Below are 23219 nucleotides of genomic sequence, written 5' to 3' on the forward strand. Positions count from 1 at the left end.
TCTTTTATTTGTCTTTTAAGTAAATTCATTACTCGAAAAGGAAAGATAAGATAGGTGACACACTTTTGGGTTATTTTTCTATTTTTGCTTAACTATTTTCTGATACGTTGCCAATCTAAACCCAAAAGGCAGCAGTTGTATCAAACGAAAAAATAAATTTGGCATATAGTCAGCTTGGGTCATAGCACACTTTCTGATCTCTGAGAGCGATGATTTAGACTACAATGAAGAATTCACTTTTTGAATGCAAACACACACACACAAGAAGATGGTTCACTGTTCTTGGAGCCTGCAGTTTTATTTGTTTTTTTGAATATCAGAAAAGGGATTAAATTGCCTCTTTGAAATCATGCTATTTGCATAGCTGGATACCTAACCTAAATAACAGAAAGCTGGTAAAATGTAAGACCAGTGATTGAGGCAAATGATATGCAATAAGTTTCAATATATGCGTAAGTACGCGCAACAAGTGAAGCTAGAGATGAAGCCATAACCATATTTTTTTAGATATTACTCCTAATCATGTTGATAACATGTCTTTTTTTTTTTTTTTTTCCCTCTCCTACAGGTGATTCCCGTATGGTTTTACAGGCTCAAGAGGAGATTATTGAAATGAAAGATGTCTTTTCAGTAAAACTGAAACGTCGTCGTTTTGTAGGACAGAAAAAAGGTGGTACTTTGTTGGGTATCACAATTTTTAAGTGCTTGAATAAAGAAGAAAATAAACTAACAGACTGTGCTATCCATTTAAATAACTTAAGTGAAGATCATTGTCATGCATGGTTTAGACATCTAAAGGAAATTTTGAATGGTAAGCACTTAATTGGGATTGATGTCATTATTATTTCAGACTTATTTCTATTGGCAATACGTAAGATTGAGTGAAACTTAGAAAAATATTTTGCTGTGGAAATTAAGACACAAAGATATGGATGTTATTGCTGGAAAATTTTGTTTACTACTGAAGTTTTACATAGTGAAGTGTAAAATTTAGGAAAGTGACAATTGACTAATGCATCTGTAAAAATTAAACAAATTAATGGTACATTTTGGAAGTGTTTTGGAAGCTACTGAAAATAAGTAGCTTACTGTATTCTGACTGAAGAGTCTTCTGGGAAATCTGTTTCTTAAAGAAATAAAATATACTGTTGATGTTTTCACTTGGAATTGCAGCACATCTGATGGTACTACAGTTGTTGCAATCCTGGGAACTCTTCAGGGACTTCCCAGTGACTGTTCAGGAGCTCCCACTTGAGACCCACAGATTCTTTAAGAGCCTAATGGGAGAGGTTTTCCTCTTCTTCATAAATTCACAGGTGGAAGTGCTCTTAAGGTTCTGTGGGACTCTTATTGTATAATTTGATACAAAATGTATTGACACTAGCTAGTGAGGAGAGGCAATTCTTTATTTTAAAAATACCTTTCTGTGTTTGCCTGGGCTAATGCCAGTTACAGGATTCTTTGTTTAAGCCATGATAGTTGCATTTTTTTCATGGAATCTCTATCAAATTTAAGAAAAAAATATTCACCATTTAGGAAAAAAAAAACCCAACAAACAAAAAACAAAGCCCAAAGCCTTTCACTGTAATTTAATATCATCAATGTTGGAAAGATGCAGAATATAGCATACTTGTGATTTAAAAAAACAAAACAATAAAAAACCCACACAAACCAAACTCTCTGATTTAGTTCCAAAATGAGTCTCTGTTTACAGACTATAGCGAATGAGTTTATTACAGAAGAAAAACAATCCATCTTGTAATAGACTATTAAAACACCAGCTGAATTGTTAATACTGAGCCAGATTACAGAATGCAAATCTTACACATCTGTAGCATTTATAACACTTCCAATAGTGATTTATAGTGTACTTCTAGTAAAGCGACTTTGTCAAAAGCAGATATTAGAGAAAGTAAAATAATATGAGTTGTTAACAGTGCATTCTTACATTGTTTGCTTACAATATGCTTTGGATTTTCCAAATAAAAATGTGCATTAGAAAGTGCCTTCCCTTGGCCCTTTTTGAAAGACTTTATCACAAAATATCTAAATCTGCAGAAGTGCCAAGATTCTTGCAGATCTCCAGCTACCCATAAAGGCAGGGACATTTGCATAAGGAGCAAATGTCTGTTTTGTTCCCAGATTACCCTCCATCCATCAGGAGCAGTGATACCATATGTTCACAGAAAAAAAGCTGCAGTATCTTTTGCTCAGGTTGCCTTGACTTCGAGGTGCAGTCTCTGTTTTATAGCTTTGTAATTGGAGGCCACCTGAACCTGAAAAAAGCATTCTGTGCAATGTTGCTCTTACTAGTTCTTCCTTCAGCTTCAGTCTTTCTCCAGGAGTTCAAACCTTTTGCAGATTTTTTTTTTCCATCTCTAATCAGTACATTTTTCTCCTTTCCTTTTACTTCAGGAACAATCATGACTCAGAGGGGAAAAAATAACCAAACACAACCCCCAAAATATCATTTACTAATGTGTATATTGTTTGAAGTTCTGTAATTACAAAAAAAGTAGTTTTCACAGTTACATTTTGAAGTCTGAGTAGATATTCAAACTGCTTTTCTATCCAGAAAATCAGCAAAAAAGCAGCAGCATTTCTGCATTCAGTGTGGCAGAGACACATTAGCAGTAATTGAAACAGTGATGGTATAGTAATGGTATAATTCAGAAAAAAGTCTTCTGATGTAAAATGTACCAAAACATTGGTAGGAAGTTCCCAGTGGGATTCAAGCCGGGACTAAAAGTATAAAATGCAGATAAGCGCTGTTGATTCCAGGGTAACTGAAATCTCAAAAGGCGCATTGATATCTCTCTGCTTGAAACAGTGATGAATTTTCATAGGTTTTGCCACAACTTGTTTTCGTCACAGTGCTTGTGACATCTTTGTTAATGAACTCAAATTGGCTCCTTTTTGGTTTCCTTATGAACTGCAGGATAAAGTTAAAATTTCATCCTTCTGAAATAGTCAAAATTTAAGTGTACAGGTCTTTTTTCTAATCTGTCTGATCACAAAGTAAATTTTCATTAACTGCTGCATTATTTACTTGAAGGTTTTTTATTGCTTCTAGGCTGGAGCAAATTAAAAGCTGGTGATTTACCAAAGTAGACTGTATGTATATTTGGGTATGGCTGTCAGTAAACATGTACTTTCATTTGTCAGCATGGCTAAATATTACTAAAAGGTGTGTCTCCTTTGAAAATAAATGCAATTTCTATTTGGTTACCGTACTCTTTGACAGGTTTTTAGATTTTTATGCATATACATTAAATAAGGGACAACAATAGCAAGTTTATCAGTGATGGTATAAACTAGAGTTTTATGTGGAAATTTGTTCTAGTGAAGATTTCGTTTTTTTTCTGAAATACCATGTACACAGTTTCCCTTTTACTGTGTGGTTTGTGTCTGACACAAATGTTTCTTGCATGGTTTTTCCTGTTCGTTCTTACTCTCTTCATAGTGAGTACCCTCTGTTGCTTTGAATTTGTGTTCAGAGTACTTCAATTTGAAGTCTAACTAGGCTATAATTTTTTATGAAGCCTGTCATCATATAAGTGAGCACACAGATATAGTTGTTTAGAATTCAGTTACAGTGTCTACTATTATGGCTTTTTATGTGTGTGTGACAGGGTAACAAAACACATCTTCCCACTTTTAAATAATTTGTTATTTTCCGCATGACATTGATTTTCCGCATAACATTGCTGCTGTTCACATGCATGCCAGCTAGATATGAAGAGTTGGCTCAGTGATACGGTGTTCAGGAAAACTGATCTTCTGTATATCGCATGTTTGTTCAACTGATGTAAAATGACCACTGCCACCTTAAGGCACGCAATTATGGAGCCTTGGTTCTGGACTGGCTCTTGGAAAACCCCACATGGCAGCTTCGATTCTACTGTGCTGTTGATCTTACATCAGACCTGTTGTACACCTGACTCTCAGTGATTTCCATTGATACGTTGCATCTTTTTGTACTGGACTTACGGGCGCGTACAGCGGACATACTGTGTCAGTGGAATTCACTGCGTAATTTAAAATTCTCTGGGCATGCAAATGCCCGGTGTTACTTAAAGGGTTAAGAGCACCCCAGAAATGAGGGAAAATAAGTATCAATGCTTATCCATTTATTTGATTATTTTTTTTTTTAGCAAGATAAGACTTATTTTTAAACAGTTGATTTGAAAAAGTTTTCTGTAAACTAACAGAAGACAGTAAATATGGTTAAGAATAAATGATAAAGCAAAAAATGCATGAAGTGCATTTTATTTTTCTCTACTATTCTGTAGTATCTCTCACACTGGGATTCGATATGAATGTCTGAAACTTCATGCATGAAGTTTTAATTAAACCATTAATGTTAAACATTAACTTTGGTTAGTTAATATTAACAGTGGTGTCTCCATAGTTACATTGACAAATCTGTCTCATATTATTAGTTTTCCTCATGTATAATATTCTTACTGTTGTATAAAGTATTTATAAATGTATGCAATAATGACATGATTCCAGGCTCTTAACTTTTGTAACATAAACCCATTTTCATAAAGCTAAGACCTGAAAGCAGCACAGATGTATGTCTGAGCATAGCGTCTCTGCTGCCCTATGAGCCTTTGTTTTCAGAACACCCTGATTGACCCACCACCCTTCATGGTTCACTGATTCACTTGATAGATCAAGTTTAAACTAGTGCATATTAGCACATTTGTTAGTACTAGAGGAACAGTTGGCCTTCCTGCTTTAGGCTGCTGGTTCATTTCAAATGGAGCCGCCACAGAAAACAATAACAGAATACCAGTTAGGAGAGCACCAAAAGGCTGACAGACTGAAATCAGTTGCAGACTGTAGTGAATGAGATTGATTCATTCATATAGATGTTGTCAAAGAAAATTAAAAGACAATTATTATTTAAAAATACTTCTAAAGAAGTTTCACTCTATAATTGTGTGAAAGTTTAATTCCTTAAACTCAGTTGTTTGGTGTGTTATAACATGGCCAGTGCACGTGGGGAAAGATAAATAATAATTTCTGTCATAATCATCCATTCCTGTCAGTTGACAATCATTTGGCACAAACAAAACCACATCAGTAGTGTACCGTATCTCTGCTCAAATGCCTTGTTTGTGATACCTATTTTTATAAATAGTTTACCTTTCTACAAAAATAAATTGATATTCAAGTAGTCATAAAGAGAGTATTATAGCACACTTATCCTGTGAATTCATTTGGTTCTCCCTAGGATTTGCGTATTAACTCTGATCTACTTTTCAATGATAGCCTAACATATATAATCATAAGTACAGTTTCTGTTTGAGAATAATTTAATGAATGAATTTTTTGTTTAAAAAAAAAAAAAGGAAACAAAAATTCAATTAAGTTTCCTTAAAAGTCTAAGATTTTTTTTCCCCCACCGGTTGAAAAGTCTGTAGTCCTTTGCCTGCTTGTGTTTTCTTTTAAAACTTTATATTGCCACCTGGGACTTAACTGTTTTTCAGTTTTATGTATAAAAATTTGAGTGAGATATCAATGTTTGCTTTTTTCTTTCAGCTTTCTCCTAATGGTAGTTTAATAGTAACAGAAAATGAATCGTAACTCGCACTGCCTGGGTAACAGAATTTAAGACACTTTGTCACCTTTTTCTACTTCTACAGACTCTGTACTCTCTTTTTTCCCTCTGCTCTGTGTATGACGTGTGTGTGTGTATAAATATATAATGTTTAAAGATATACTTTACTTACAAATTAAAGACTCTCTAGTCAGTTTTTACAGTTTTCTGGCTCTGGGTGTTGGCGGGGGTTGAGCATTTAGGGCCAGCTGATCACAGGCAGGAGTTCCTGTAGAGAAGATAAGAAACAGGACAGCACATTAATGAATGTGGCTAAATCGGGAGTCCTTATTCTTATAGTTTTCCATTTCGTTTCTGTTGGTACTTTAGGAAAAATATTAAGTCGCGGAAGATATTTTTTTTGGTCTTAGTATTTTTATAACTTCTGAAGGACTGCAATAATACCCTAGCAGATTTCCAGTGTCTTGAATAATGATTATTGTAACATCTTTGTGATGTTGATGATGTGTATGTTTTAATAGTCTTTAGGAACTTTTGTATTCTAGGTAGTCTTCCTAATTTGTGTTGTAATTACTATGGTTAGAAATGGCCAGTACATACCTGCAGTGCTTGTTTCTGTTTCCAGAGAATCAGGAATAATTTAGGTTGGAATGGACCTCCGGAGTTATTCCAGCCTCCTGCTCAGAGCTGGTGAGCTTCTAAACAAGACCAGGTTGCTAAGAGCCATGTCCAGATAAGTTTTGAAAATCTCTAAGGATGGACATTCCACAGCCTCTCTGAGCAATGTGATCCATAGCTTAAGTGCTCTCATTGTGATGAGTGTTTTCCTTATTTCAGATTGGAATATATCCTGCTGCAACTTGTGTCTGTTGCCTGTTTGTCCTTGCACCTGCAAGAAGGGTGTCTTGGTGGTCTTTGTTAGTCCCACAGTAGATACTTAAGGACAGCATTTAGATAGATCCTCCATTCTCAAGGCTGTACAAAGCCTGCTGCCTCTGCCTCTTGTACGTGGCTTGTTCCAGCCCCCTTGTTGAAGTCACCATTCTCTGTTGGGACGCGATCCACTTGATCAGTCTTGTGCTGGGAGGCCTAAACGTGGATGCAGTTTTTGAGATTCAGGCTCAAAAGACTTTGAATACAAGGGCATAATCACATCCTTTGAACTGCTGGTTGTCTTCTTGTTAATGGAACCCAGTAAGCACTTGGCCTTCATGGCATCAGTGGCACACTGTTTATTCATGTTCAACTCCTTGTCCATCAGGAATTTCAGATGGTCTCTAAAGAGGTGCTGCACAGTTCGTCAGTCCCCAGCCTGCACCGTTAGGGTTTTGCTGGGCCAGGTTCTGGACTTCGTGTTTGTCTTTATTGAACATCTTGAGGCTTTCATCAAACCTTTCTTGTAGCTAATCGAGGTCATTGTGAATGGCAGCCCTGCCCTCCAGCACATCTGCTCTCCTCACCATGTTCCCTATTTTCTTTTTATCTCCTTTTTAAAGGAGATATTTTTAAATATAGGTACTAAGGCTTATTACTGAAGACATTCAGGATTCACCGGGCATTAAGGATTCATCAGGATTAATTTGCTGTGCAACGACATCGCACTGTGTGTAACATTTTGCCATAAATATAATTAGAAATCTTGGTTTTTATGTATGCTTTCAGGTTATAGCAGCAAACTGATCCAGCAATTTCCTTTAGTATCTTTAAGAAATCTTCTAAGATTTACGAACACAAACTGGATAAAGTGCTAGTTTTCATTTCCAGATTCTGTGTTGTGTTTAAATAAGTGAAAAAATAATCTATGGGACTTTTATAATGGTTACGTTTTGATCTTAAGGAATACTTTCCTCTTTGATGCTGAAATAGTATTTAGCTATAATTGCTCTGATAAATTGTTCCTGTTGAGTTGTTGAGGTAGAGTAAGTGGGGAACAGCTTTGGGAAGTCCCAGCTGGCACTCTGAAGTACATGTGGCTGTAAAAAATGAAGTAATATTCTGCATGGGGCAGGAAAATGTGCTTTCACTCTTGGCTCCTTTTGGAGTTGTGACCTACTACTCATTTTGTTCTTGAATGCTGAAAGCAGTGTACTTGCCAGATATTCTAGCTTTCATTTGGCTAAGAAAGTGATAGTCTAACCTGATACTAAAAGAAAATTTAGAATTTATAAATGAATTAATTGAATACAAAATTGTTCATATATTTTAAATAACTGCCAAAGAAACAGCAGTAATGTGTGCCACCACTTGCTTTTTGTAGCAAACCAACTTCACTGAATCATGGCAATTGTAGAAATTCTAGAAAAGACAACTTGAAAAGCAATGTTATTGTTTTAGTGTGAATTATTTACTATTCAACAAAATACCATATTCCAAGTAATAAAATGACTTCATGGCATCAATGTGCAAGACAAGGTACTGTTTGCATAGCAATATTTTCAAGTGTTGTTTGCTCAGAGTTCGTTACTTTGAAGACCTAAATGTAACTTTTTAAAAAATAAAACGAACAATAATTCTCAGATTCCTGAATGATATTACCAAGTTTTCTGTTTCTTTGTATTTCTTCTGACTTCTTTCAAGATGAGGGAATTTCTTTTGCACTGTTTGATTTGCAATCTCAGAAAACAAAAGTATTGGATTGTAGCATCAGTTTTGTTGGGTGTTATTGTCATATGCCTGCTGAGAGTGTTTCATATTAAATTCCCAAAAAGATATGTTTTGATGTTTGGGGTTTTTTTTCTTGCCCAGCCTTACAACTTCTCCACGTTCATCCTGCTCCTCTATCAGGGTTTAACTACATTATGATAGATACTTTTTTTTTTTTTCGGGTTCCTGCAGTGTTTTGGTTAGTGTGTGACTCATTTCTACTGTTCATTAGCTGTACACACAGAAGTAATCAATACTGTAATTTTAAGATAAATAGCACACATCCAAGAAGAAATTGAGACTTTTTTAGACTGTAATTTACTTATCCTGTTAAAGTACTGTAATGGTTCTAATATTAAAAAATCAGTTAAGCTGTAAAAATAGCTGGGCTGTGTATTATCTTAAATGTTCTGCATTTTCTTTTTAGGCTTTCGGAATAGACCAAAATCCTTAAAAGTGTTTGTTAATCCAAGCAGCCACAAAAGAGAAGCCACTCATGTTTATTACGAACAAGTTGCACCTCTTTTTAAGCTTGCTGACATCAAAACCGATGTCACAGGTAAGTTGCTTCAAAAGCACAGTTTAATCCTTTGTGAAACTAGTACTTAAGGATGCAAGACAGTTTGAATTTACTGCTAATCCTTATTGGCTTTGCCTGCAAGTAATGCATTTGGAACTGTAGATAATACAATGCAATATATTTTTATTTCATCAAAAAATGTTTTAGTAATTGTTACTAACTGAATATTTTCCCCTTGTAGCTATCAATACTAGTAATATATTTTTTGTATTTTTTAAAGCAAGCATTCTATGAAAAGAAACAAGTGTTTAATGTGTGACAGTCTTCTATGTGCTTGCTAAGAGTTGTTCCTGCATTCTGGCAAACACATGTCCTTCAATATTACTTCTCTTCTGAGAACATCTATTGGCCTGACATCTTAAGAGGGGCTTATCCGAAGGACACGTTATTTCTGGATTCTGACTCAGTTTCCGGGATGACCTGGAAGCCTGAGTGATTAAGTTCTGTGATGACAAGGGCAGTTCTCACCATGCACGTGGGCACGACTTGGTGTCCGGAGAACGCAAAGGTACAACTTTATTGTTGTAGTGATGCTGCCTTCTGCTCAACAACAGGTTCCCAATAGCAGATTTGGATTTAAGGCCCCAGTTTCTGCCAGAGTTCAGCTTTATGTCCTGAATTTGCCCTTTGGCTATTTCATTTGATTGACTTTTTATAATAAATTGAACAGGGAAACAACGAATTTTCTTAAAACAGTAAAATATTAATGATCTGATCATTATTTCTGCCCCCTTCTGTGAAGAGACTGAAACTTATGCTGCATCAAATTTGGTCCCCAAAACCACCTAAGTTTACAGAGAAATGATATTAGTATTTCCCATTCCAAATAATTTTTTATCCATAGTATTACAATTCCCTTTAATACATTGCTGATTTTTGATTATGCATTTCATATCCATGTGAAGTGTAAACTCTGGTGCTAGACATTTTAACACCAAAAAGTCTTTTTCCTATGTCTGTTGTAATTGGTTTGCAAAATAATCAGTTCCAGCTTAAACAAATTATAAGTCAGGGGCTCATCTTACAGTTGTCCCTTAAACTTCTCGTGAAATCATGACTAGTTCAGGTTGGAGGCCAAAAATCATTCTGAGCAAATCTGATTTAGGCATGAGGATATAATAATGCAATAAGTGTTTGTATATGAGATTTATCTTGCTAATTTTATTACCTGTATCTATGTTTTTTTAAATTACGTAGCCCAAAATTTAAAGTAAAATCAACTGAAGATTAAAAATGCATAAGAATAAGTGTGAAAAAGATTCAGTCTGTGTTAGGATTCTGTAGTGATAATTTCTTAACTTCCCTTAATTGACAAGGGAACACCAGAAGCTTCCTATAAGCTTTGATTCTCACAGACATATTTTTCACCTGCAAGGCATAGATGATATTGTAAACAGATTAATAATAATGCTGTCGTCTTAGAAATTGAACTTCGCCTTGTTTGGTCACAATTTTTTTAAAAAAAAGTGTTTTTTTATTTTGTCATGCAAACCTTAGTTAGAGATGACTGTCATATTGTTAAATTAGTTATTACTTTAAGCAACTATTTAAAGAAAATGACATTTTAAACAATTTTATTCCTTACTACAAGTTAGTGTTTCTTTTATCTTTACTGTGAACATAACCTTGTTTGCTGAACTCTGTTAAAGGCAGCATTATCATTAACCTGTATAAGATTACATTTTTAGCTATGTAATGTCACCTGGAACCCTAAAGGTGAACTAATAAGCCAAATCTGTATCAATAGTTTTTTAGATTAATTCATAGAATTTAATATAAGCTATGAATATAATTTGCAGTGGTTTAAAAAATGTTTTTCCTAATTGAATAAAAACAGTTTAAAGTTTATTTCTTTATTATTTTTCTTTTAAATTTTGAAAAGAAACTCCTGGTTTTAGCCAGATGAATGTTTGATGGCTTATCCTTAAAATAAGGTTATTTTGGCAATGTCCAGATGTTATTGTGCTTATTAGCTGCCTAACACTCCTCCTACAGGCCAAGTGAGAAAACTACATTAGAGTTTTAAATGCTAGTAGAGACTAAATACTTAAGAACTATGCATTTAAAAAAAAAAAGGGGGTGGGGTAGGGTGGTGAGTGCTGAGTGAAAGTCCTGTCTACTGGTAGCATCTTCTAATAAAACAAAGTGCCTCATTTCAGGTAAATGGAACAGGGTTTTTTTCCTCTCATAATTATTTTGGATTTTGTGAAGTTGGAGTGTGGACCTTACTGTTACTGCTTTTTTGAAACGTGCCCAATATTTACATACATAGTGGTGTACAAAGGTGTATTAGGTAGTAAAAGCTGAAGGCTTTTGTACAGTTTTTATACTGAAGATACTTTTTAGTCTTTCCACATACACATATTTAAAGATTAAAATTCATTGTACACAAAAATCTTAAAGCAAGTTTGAACCTCTGAAGTGACTTCCAGCACATACACAATACAAGACTTGCAGGTTACTAAAAAAAAACCCGAAAAACCCCAACAAACTTTGACAGTGGAGTGCTGAAAGACAGAGCTCTCCTCATCCGGTCTTGGGTTTTGGTAGCTGGCTGTTGCTTCCTACGTGATCAAGCTTGCCAGATCTTATTCCTCATTGTAACTTCCATTGGAATAAACCTATTTTTTTATTTAGAAGTTTGGAGTGGAGGTATTCTCTCCTACTCACAGATATACAGCAGTCAAAAGGCATGTATGTAAGTAAGTGAGTTCTGAAATAGCATTTACTTTCTCCAATTATCTTTAAATTTGGTAAGGTTTTCTTTCTTTTGCCAAATTACTTTGCACACTACAGATGTATTAATTTTAGTGAAATTAACCGAAAGTCTTAAAGAGTGGATTGTGTTTTGTTGGGTTTTTTGGGTTTTGTTACATGGATTAAACAAATCTCTGAAGTGCTCAGTGCAGTAGAAAGTGGGAATTCGCAAATTTAAACTGAAACAGTACTTTAACTGTAGCTGAGGCTAAGCAATACTTAAAAACTGGTCTTTTTACAGTCTTTTAAGAGTTTGGCAATCTTGAGTGCTGCAGCCGGGATACAGCTGTTAGGAGAAGAACAGTGACTCTTCTAAACATCCAGTTCAACAAGAGCTCGCTCCACATTTGGGATACCTACAAGTACTGGCAAATAGGGACAATTGGAGCTAGTATTTTAGAAATATATTAGCATCTTGCAAAATCTTACACATATTGAAGAAAGATAAATAGAGGTAATCCCAACAGACTCCTAGTTTGTCTCACTTCTCTTCCTAGTTTTGACTCTTCTGCTTCTGTTTATGCACAATTACAAGCTGGATGTTTAGACAAAAACAACAGCCTTCCCCACACCCCCATTTGTAGGGCAGGATCACAAAGGAAAAAAAGAGTGATTGAGAATTGGACAAATAACATTGGTTTAAACTTACTATACAGTAAATAACATTAATATTTTTTTTCATCCAGTGTCAACACCAGTTAATCTGTTGTTATCCTTAGCAGTTTTAATCCTATTGACATTAGTCTGTGACACGAGTGCCAGTATTTATACATGTCATATGGAAGTGTTCCACGTTTTGAAATGTTGAATTAATTATATGTTGCTTTTTCTATATGCAGGGGCTGAATCCTTAGTTTCTGGTTGGCTACGTGAGATAGGGTGTTACAATGTACTGGAGTACGTGTGGCTGTTCACTGACACTGTCAGTGCCCTTCTTTCAGAATGCTATTACTTGAAACTTAACGTCTACTGGAATTTACAAGCTGGGAAGAGTGTGTCCTTGAAAAAGGAAAGCTTTTGCAATTATGCATTAGAAATGGTTGAAAAAAGCATTAAATAATATTTTTGTGATAATATTTTTGCCAAATATGTAATCTGAATCCTTCTCAAACGATGAAAGAAGTTCTTTCTTCCTCTTACCAAAATTTATTGTGTGGGTTTTTTTGGGTTTGTGTTTGGTTTTGGTTCCCCCCCGCCCCGATTTGGAACAAGACCAAATATTCAAACATCTAGCTTTTTTCCAGCTATCAGAATGACTTTTACATGTCCCTCTGGAGGTTGTCAAGCCTGCAGAAAACTTTTTAGACATGGTCTTCTTATGTCTGTGTTGGATTTTTTCAATTTTTTTCTACTTGATCAATTTTCTATATGTTCTCATGAAATTTTTCCTGGAAACTTAATTTTTTCATTACCTTTTTGTCACAACGTTTCAAAAGAGATGCTGTGTACCTCTGTCATTCTCTCATCAAATTTTAAATTTCTTGGACTTATCCCCAGTGTTAAGCCTTGCAGTAGTCCTCCTATATAATTCCCAAACTGAAGCTATTAGATGCAAAGAGGATGGAGTCCCCAACGATCTGGCTAACACTAGTCATTTTGACTGCCTTTATTGATTTCTCTGTAGACATGAGTCCTCTTTATTTTCATGCCCTTGTTCTTTGAGTGAATTAATTTTGTAATAATAAACATAGCTTACATACATTGCATTAGGAAACCACTAAGCATGTGTTTTTTTTTTTTACAAAATAAAATCTTATTTACCGTACCATTTTAATTACACTGTACTCATAACTTTCTAAATGTCACCATGTTCATTTAAAAAGGCATGTAACCTGGTAACCAATTGTATGTTTTCATGGGAAGAGTTTCTTTCACAGTTAGCAATGGTAACATATTTGAACCTTTCTGCATTTTTACATGACACACAGTTTTATTGGTCGCTTTTTTCACAATTTACAGATAACGATAAAAGGATAGTTTCCATCGGTAAAAGCAAAACTGAGTAAAATAGCTTAAATATTATGCTTTGATCTTCCAGAAGAGGTCCTGCATGAAAGTAAATTCCGTAAATGATTCCTGAAAGCTATTACAGGGATAGGTATTTCTGTAGCGAAATGATAATTCTCTGCTTTTGTTACAATCAAAATAACTCTAGTTTTTAATTAAGAATTTCCAAAACACCAAGTACTAGAACTTTGCTAGGACTGGTTGGGAGATTTTGAAGTTATATGCTGATATGCAATTGTTTAGTGTGAAGTGTAAAAAAAATTTACCACTTTTATTTTGGTTTTGTTTTCTTTTTTTAAAAAAAAATTATAAATACACTCACTATATATACATGCATTCTTGTGTGTGTGTGTGTGCATAGAGAGAGAGAGAGAGAGAGACAGAGGTGTTTTCAATTCTTGTAAGCAGGATTTGAATAGTCTGTAGAAATACTGTTATAACAGGTACAGATACGGAATGATTGTTTTAGACACCAAGACTAATAATTTTAACAGTGTTTAGAAACACTAGAGAAAAACCTTGAACTATGTTAGCACCAGGGACAGACAAGCATGAAAGATTAATGTAATTTTGCATATAATGATGCACATTCTTACACAAAAAATCCATCTGCAAGTGTCATGTCAGTCAGCAAAAATCTTTGATGGGTGGCTGCAGCTGGGCTGTCTCTTCTGGCAAAGCTGGCCTAGAAAATGCTAAATGTAGTTATGATGCTTTGTGCCATCTGTAGTATGCCAGTTTATCCTGTCTTCACTGGCATTTACAGTACTATATAGGGTATCAGCAAACACAGAGACATCAATGTAGAGTGACAGATTCATTTCCTCCAGAGGCTATGAACTCTGGTGTATACTTGTGCCACCTTCCTCTGTGTGTTACATTCTGTTGTCACCGGTATTTGGCTTGATTTCATACTTCTGTGTTTAACTCCTCATATTTTTGATTTAGCAATTTGCATATCCTACCACAAAGGCAATTAAATTTGATTGATACTGAAATAATTCAGTCTTAACTGAGGATATGCTTGCATTTTCCTGAAGTTTACCAACTGCGTCAATGCTAAAACTTGCATTTTGATGCAACAAACATCTTCTCTAATTCTCTGAATTTAACTGCACTAAATAGCCATGTGTCTGATGGCAGCTGAGTTTTAATGTGTCTTGCGTTTTAGCTAGCGTAACTGTAAAGCATACCTTCTCATACTTCTAATGCATTTAACTATTTAAAAAAAAATCTGAAATGAATTGCTGTGTGTTCCTTATGTTAGAAGGGCAAAAATTCAAAAAACCCCTTTAGATTATCTAATCTTCTGATAATTAAATAATGTTATTTTTCACAGTAACTGAATATGAAGGACATGCTCTCTCAGTACTTAAAGAATGTGAACTCAAGGCATTTGATGGGTAAGTTGGTTAGTGACAATGAATGTTAGTAAACCTCATCATGCTAGTTTTTATTTATATTTCATCCAAAACTATACTAGTAGGTATTTCACGAGTTACTCTGTTTCACATATATATTAAGCCTGAGAAAACCAGTTCTCATTAGATGCTTTGTTTTTAATTACCTACTGACAATAGATATGTAATTTGGATTCATAAATGATGGTAAATAAACATAGACCTTTCTTAAATATGCTTCATGAAAGCTTCAGTCTCTGTATTTGCAAGAATGACACAAGTGCCTTGTATTTCACTCTATCCATTCAAATGGTTCTTAAGGAGAACATTTTGTCTAAAAGTAATTTGAATGTTTTTTCCATTAAAGAAAAAAAGATAAATCATTCAAACTTACTTGAAGTCGAGAGTGAAAATGGTTGTTCAATCACTTTTAAAGACCTTGCTATATGGATTAATCCTGAAATTTTTGGTATTTTTACATTAATCATTCAATAATAAGATTCTTAATATATAAGAATAGTTTTGCAAACTATGGAAGTCTTACAGCATTCTTACAACTCTTACTGGAATATGCAGTGAGCCATACAAGAAGGCTTAAATAGTGTTTTATAGTCTAATCAATTTCTATTAGTTCTAGAAACTCACAGAGTTAGGTAAGAAAATATATCTGAAAATGTATGTATGCATTCCAGATTCTGAGGATAATTTCTTTCCAATTAAGACATGCGGTTTGGGGTGCTAGCTGGGGAACCAGTTTGTCCTGGGAAGCAGATATGAAGACAGAGAAGAAAAAGCCTGAGTTGTATCTTCTTGCACAAACCCCTTCTACTCTGAGTCATATTTAGGTTATTTCATCTTTGATCATTGGGTAGAGTCACTGGAGTACTTCTCCTGTAAGATTTCTCTCCAGTAGCCAGAACTAAGGGGAAATAGGAGCAGAAGAAGCTGGAAGAAAATAACCCTTAAGTCAATATGATGCTAGGATTTCTGAGGTGAAAAGATCCCTGTTCTTTATAAGTTAGCTGTTTAAGGGTTGGGGTTTTTTCTCATGTTGAAATTAAGTAGTTTTTATTATCAGAGTTTATGATAAAAAATGAAATTTCTAAAGTGTTTGAAAAATGAGTCTTATAACTTCTCAAATAGCCTGGCCTCCATCCAGGTACTCATGCAATAAAGCACAATACAGAAAAATAGCCTATTAAATAGCTAATTTGGGATGCTTTCTACAGAGACTGATAGGTTAAGGTCAGAATTCATAGTACACTAAAGGTCTGATACTTTGAAAAAGCAAGCTACAAAACACCACTAATCTCTCTTTTCCATTATCTTTAGAGTTGTTGTTAAGAACAGGAAGAGAATATTTGAAAGCGGGATTTTCTTTTTCAAATTGTTCAAAGGTTTATGGTGTACTTTTGATTATGTTCCTGTGAAGTCCTTTGTGACTTCCCCGTTGCTGTCTAGCCTAAGAATTTTTGCCATAGATATAAAAACCTTACAGGCCTCCAAAACCACCTCAGTCTTTCCCAAATAAAATTTTAATGACAATTTTGGTTTATTGAAAGTAAAACCAGAAAATGCATGGGATCTGGCTTGAATTGAAGATTAACTCCACAACAATGAAATCGTCCTCCTAATGAACAATTACGCTTTTAGCAATTCTAGCAGCCACCTGACATCAGGTCTTTTCACTATTTCCATTAAGTCTTGAGAAATTTTACTTGTCTCTTGAGCAGCATTGCTTGTGACTTGGCAGGCTTCAGTTCTTTCCTGTTTTGCCCTGGCTTCCTGGCCGGTTTTGTTCAAGTCAGATACTCCATCTGCCACTTGGTTGCCTGTTTAGGAAATCAGAATAGCACTTCTGTACCTCCTTTTAGATGTGGAAGGCACTGTATGTGGTGGGAAGAGGTAAGGTGGTTTCTGTGTTATTTCTGCATGGCAGAGTTCATGCAGACCTGATCTGGCTTGCCCGAGCGCGGAAGCGACGGGAGGGGAGTTAGGTGTGGACTGAAGGCCACGCCTGTATGCATTAGTCTGCTGCTCTAACACAGCTCGTGCTTTTCAAGTGTTGCCTATTTCAGATTGACTGAAAGCTAATTCAAGTAAAAATGTATAAAGGGCAAGACACAAGAGGTTTTTTTATTCATTACAGTAGGTAAGCGGTATAGCAACATACAATTTCTGATCTTGAATTTCTCTGTAAGAGAGTTATGGTTCCTTACGTGTTAAACAGCATATGAAGTAAATTGAAGCTTATGATTTGCAGTAGTAAATTGGAAGTTTGTGTCTCAGTGCTTTCTGTAAGCAATACTGCTATGTTTTAATTTTTTGTCAAAGCTGTTCATTTCTATATATAATTTCTTTACTCTGATTTCTCCAGTTCCCACTCTGTTTTGCAAGATGCATATGTCACGTATCTCATATACTCCACCTTTTTTGCTATGCACTTTTTTTTTTTACCAACACTGGAAATGTAGGTACTTTGCCAACTTGGCAGTGTTCTTTTTTCCCCCGCCTTGGGGCCAAGCCTTGGTGACAAATAGAGGGTGCATTTGTGATGCTGCTCTCAGCTGCGTTTTCTTGTTTGTGCAGTGACAGAAATACACAATATACACGCGTGTATTTCTTCCCTAATCAGGAGCCTAAGGTATTACGGATATTGTTTAGAGTAGCTTGGGTTAGTCAGACTTTGGTGAATAGTTGATTAAGAAACTTGTGTCTGATGGTTAGACTGATGGCTAGACAGATGTTTCTTTCTCTAAGAAGCCTTCTTCAAGATCTTAGTCAAATCTGTTTGCTCAAGACTTTCTGCTCCTTATGCGTAGCAGGTTCTCACTGATTAGCTGCGGATTCCCCGCTCCCTGACAGCATCTCTATTTCCAGCCAAAAAGGCAACTGTTGATGATTAATGCTAAATTAATAAAAATTAAAGTTAGCAGCATTTTTACGTTATTCTTTGGATTCTTCATCTATTTCCAATAACAACAAACACAGCCCCTCAAAATCAGAAGAAAATATATCTGTTTTCATTTTAATAGCCAGAAGACAATCCACATAAGTCCTTCCAGGTGTACAGTTTATCAGACTAGAAATATTAACTGTTTTTGCTGCTGTGGCAGAAACTTTTAAGCCTAGGAATAAACCAATCTACACCAAAAATGAGACAAAAGACAGGAGATGACTCCTGATTATGAGCAGGAAGAAAATGTGTTCCAAACTTTTGCTATATACTTTTTTTTTTAATGTGGGCAGTGTTTAGCTAGATAGAGGAAGCACTCCTCAAAATTTAGAAATTAAAAAATTGCTAGGAAATAATAACAGGAACTAAAGAAAAATGTTAAAGGAGCTGAGATACTTTAAACATTTAATAACATAATGAGTAGTTTCTTATGAAGAGCTTACCAGTTTTATCTGGTTGAATTACTGGACATAGTTTTACAACTTCATTCATATAGATGTAAGAAAAAAATAAGTGCCTCCTAAAGTAAATCTGACATGTATATTGTAAATGTTTGGAGTGTACTGTTACTATTTTTATTGTTAAAATGTGTTTACCTTAAAAACATTTCACTCTCAGACATTACTAATTTGGAGAATAACTTTAATAGTTACTTAAATAAACAAAAACAGAAAAAAAAGACGTTTGCTGTAACAGAGCTTTTACAGACAAATGCATTCCTCTCTATAGCCACAGCAGGTGGGAGTTTAATTACATGCTCCAGAAGCAGTGATTAAGTACCTTCATGCAAAGGATTGCTGGCACTAGGGTTTTATACCTTGCTAAATCCCTCGACTGCCTGCATAGTGTGTGGAATTAGCTGTTTTCAAGTATTTTTAATTTTATTGTAATATTTGGTGAGTTGCTGTTATAAGGGCAATTAAAAAGCATTGGAATGCTTGTGTGGGTCAGCATTGAAAGATTTAAAGAACTTTTCCACTGAGGCACTCGAGCATGTGCTTAACTTCCATCTGATCAGTTCACGTGTATAATGTGATAAGGCAAGAAATACTTTGTAAGTCGTTAAATATATTTGCTCCTACTCAAATAGAAGCAAGCAGAAATACGGATGCTTATATCTTGTTAGTTAACATTCACTGATCTGACAGTGAAGCCCTAGCTTGTTCTTAAAGAAAGAATGGTTTTTAGGTATTTGAAATATCATTATGTAGATGATGTGTGATAGCTGCCTTCAACTAGTTTGCTCAGCTATAGAAGAGTTTATTTTGAACTGTTTACCATTTTTGTTTTGTAATAGGGTAGTTTGTGTCGGTGGAGATGGATCTGTCAGCGAAGTTGCTCATGGTCTACTACTTAAAGCCCAGATAGATGCTGGAAAAGACACGGACTATATACCAACGCCTGTCAGAGCACCGGTTCCTCTTGGAGTAATACCAGCAGGTGAGACTAAAAGGTACTGTTAGATTTTGTCAGTCAGTCATCTGTTTTAAGTGCCTCTGGCATGTTTTACAGTTTTGGCTACTAAAGGCAGTTCTTGGTGCTAAAGCTTCAGTTACTTAAGAGAGCTATTGAATAAGTGTCCTAAATTAGTGATTTAGATTGATTACAAATGAATAGATTTTAAATCATTATGATAATTTATAGTAATGGCACAGATGAGCTCTTTGCCTAAAGGAAGAAGCTCAGGAAGAAGAAAACTAAAATAATTTTCAGCTGATCCATGCAAAGATCAAGTTTTGCCCTTTTTCGCTGCCAGAAATGATACGAAATGAAAACTTTGTTTTCTAGAATTTCCTTAATAAAAGCCATGCTGTTTCGTGCCTCTCTCCAGATTTCTTGGCAGGATTCTCAGTTGGATGCATGCTTAGGGTCTATTTTTAAATGGTGTCCCAGGAATACATTTTGTGGATTATATTAAAACAAAAATAATACTGTGCACACAAAACTGCTTTCTCTCTCTCCTTTACTTCTGCAGACCTGAAAATGCATGCATCTCTCTTGAAAAATCCTCTTGCTCCTTTATTAACTTGGACTTGCATCTTGTGGTGTGGGGGTTTTTTGTTTGTTTGTTTTGTTTTGTGGGGTGTGTGTGTGTGTGTGTCCCTTCTCCTCCCAGTTTTTGTATTTGCACTTCTCAGAGTATAATTTGGGCCAGGCAGGCAGGCTTAGCTACAATTAGTACAGGCAGGGTTGATTCTGGACTGGTATATGAATCACTTCTCTTCAAAAGAGGAGGGGTATTTTTGCATGGACACTACCCTCTGGTGTGGATGTTGATGTGACTACTTGATGTAATTTCTCAGAGGTTTTTAACTAGTAAGGAGAAGATTCCTGCAGCCAGGTGAACAGCAAGTCGTTGTTTTCAGCTTTCTACAAAAAATAGGAGCAAGTTGCTTCCAAACTGAGCAAGCAGGTTTTAAGTGCTCTGACTTGCTTGCACTTCTAAAAGCAGCATTAAGACAGGGACTAGTTCCTTGTAAAAATGCAGGATTATACTATTTTTTTTCAAAAACCCCTTGGAAATGTATTAGTAAAAGATACAGTAATCTCAAAGGAATGAAACAACTGAATTTTAGTAAAGCAGTTGGACCACCACTCATCGGTTCAGTTGCCATGAACATCTTGATGGTGTTGAGACGGAATCTCTCCAGCACTTGACTCTGTGCTGTTTGGGCGTGCTTATGTCACTGTGCCTCATCATTAGTGCTTACTCTCTTCAGTTTAAGACAAACATGTCATGATCACAAAGGATTTGTAAACCCAAAAGAATGCTGTACGGCTTGTTACACAGGATGCCATAGACTTTGTTAAAAGAGGGTGAGGACAATTTATAGAATGATAGTGTGAGAAACTCCTTAATAGGTTCTTAAAAATAATATATGGCTTATCTTATTTCTATATTGTTGATATTCCAAAAAGTAGTCAGTTAGGAAACAGATGCGTATGATACTTGTGTACATGAAGAAAATAGAACTCAATGGTCAATTAATCCCCCCCCGAAATCCGTTGTACCAAATTATTAGGATTCTCCAGCGGAGTAAAAATAGAAAATGTATTATGGGAGAGCATTATGTGAGTGGCTTAAAATCTGGTTTTAGCCTCTATTACAAGTAGTTAAGACGGCATTTTGAAGTTTCAGCCAAGTTGATGGGAAGGAGCTGCTCTTGAAACAGTTTACCTCCTGAAGGGAAAGGTCCAGAGGGGAGTGTGTTTGTACTACAATACTCTGCTGAGCTGCCTTATTCTGGTCCAAATCAAATGGATGAGATGTGGGGACGCCTGCAGTTGTACTGCTGGCCATTAGCAAGAGTGTTTGTTGCTATGGGAACTACTGCTAAGAAACTGTACGGAGGGGGAATGGGAGAAAGGGGAGGGGGAACTGGAAGGACATTAAAAAAGCTATCCAGTTGTTACAGAACAAGAGACAATCGATATCTGATGACTGGGAACCTTTTGGTCCTAAATGGTTCCTTTAAAGAAATTCATGATTTCCAATTAATTCAGAAAATAAAATATTACTGAGGGACTGTTAATTTCTGTGATATTTCAGGCAAAGAACCAAAATGTTGGTGCAGTTTTCATCAGAATTTTAGCTATGCTTGACTAGGAAGTCATTACATCACATTTATCTGTTTGGATGGGGGAGACATTAACAGCCTTATGAATATTCATGTTGTCTGGTTAATTAAGTTAATTGTACTGCAGAAGTGCTTGCACTTCCAAGGACAATTTTTTTCTCTACAATTTCTGTTTGGTACCTTCATCAGTCATGCTTTACATGACCCGCAGATACTTTGTCCTTACCGTGATGCTTTTGCGCATTTCATAGGAAGGAGGTTGTAGGAAGTTGTTTGTAATGTCAGCAAAATGGGTTAATATTTTGAACAGAATTATATATTTTTTTAACAATATAATCTTCTTTGTTTCTGTTTAAAAAAAAATGTTGGTGACAGAGATGCTGGAGTTGTATGGATGAAACCTTTTTACAGTAAATTGAGTAATTGGAGTGAGATCTAAAAATGTTACTGTTAGTAATCTGTGAGGGGCACAAGCCCATACACGAGCATCAAAGAAGGTTATTAGTCTCTGAAGTAATATGATAGTGTTCGGGGAGCCATCTTGTTATTGGTAAATAATAATCCAAGCTTACATAGGGGAGAAAAAGGTTTAGATGAGTAGGGAAGATGAATAATGGCATTTAAGCTACTATTATTGTATCACCACTTCAGTCAGTAAAGCTTATATTCTAATGTTTTTTATATGATAACTTTCATTGTTTTCGTTCTGTTTATGAGCTTTTTTTTTTTTTTTTTGGTGTGGCATCCTGCTTGTATATGACCTAGGTAATGAGACACATTATTCAGTCATTACTGGGATCAAAATGCTGTTGGGCATGTATAAAGAGTTTTTTAGAGACAGTGCTGGTACTTGCTACTGCAAAACTGTGCATGTTCTAGATCTTCAACTTGTGGAAGGGTGGATGCATTACTTATGTTTTTGAACACAGGCAGAACTTGTTTTATTTTTCCTGGGAATCATGAAAGGGTGGGGTTTTGCCTTGTTTACTTCTGCAAATGTTAATGAGCTCCACAGATTTAATAGAAGGATGCAATTACTTGTGTCTATCCTGTTTAGTAAGAATGAGATTTAACTCTCATTAAAGTCAGTATGAAGATTGCTATTGACTTCAGCTGTGGTCATTTGTTATCTTGCTGCCATCTGTATTGACAAATTACTCTTACTTAAATGAGGAATCCCAGTTTTAAGACATACCAAGCCTGATCTTCAGAAGTATATTCTGCCTTGTGCTCTTTTATTAGCTCGATCTTCAGTGAGAAAGAAAAATATTTTTTTCAGAATAACCACCTCCCTGTTGTCAGTTTACGGGAAATAAACACGATTTGCATGGCTTGTAATGATCTGCTCTTTGCGCGTGCGATTTCCTTTGTTTTGGAGAGGTTCCCATAAAAGTTGATAAGGGTTGGAAAAATTTGATTGAAGGAAATATTCGAGTCTCCTTGAGCTAATTCTTTAGCTAGCTTCACTGGCTAAGCAGAATTAGTTGAATCTAGAGGCTAAACGTCCCAAGTCATTCAAACATGAAATGGTGTTGGGCATATACTTGTATTATTCTGTGAAGAATTGCTTTTTAGGTCAAACCTAATTTTTTTTGTCCTTGAATTTTCCTTATAGAACTGTATTTTATGTTCACTGAATTGAAAAACTCACTATTTTGCATAGTAAATGGTATCTAGAGCTACATTTTTTGCCTTTTCTTTTTCATGCGTATTGTACAGAAAGTTCAAA

General features: G+C 35.4%; 1 protein-coding gene across 1 annotated transcript in view; it reads left to right on the top strand.

Moving 5' to 3' along the window:
• The window catches only part of CERKL (CERK like autophagy regulator), a gene marked incomplete at both ends in the record, with an annotated part of 58164 nt that overhangs the window by 24613 nt on the left and 10332 nt on the right, over positions 1 to 23219 (top strand). The window contains 4 exons of the mRNA XM_082312796.1: positions 569 to 811; positions 8640 to 8771; positions 14896 to 14959; positions 19210 to 19352. Coding sequence (XP_082168922.1) covers positions 569 to 811; positions 8640 to 8771; positions 14896 to 14959; positions 19210 to 19352 — 582 coding nt within the window. The remainder of the gene's footprint in view (positions 1 to 568; positions 812 to 8639; positions 8772 to 14895; positions 14960 to 19209; positions 19353 to 23219) is intronic.

Source organism: Platalea leucorodia (assembly GCF_965183815.1).
Source record: "Platalea leucorodia genome assembly, chromosome: 5".
NCBI lineage: Eukaryota > Metazoa > Chordata > Aves > Pelecaniformes > Threskiornithidae > Platalea > Platalea leucorodia.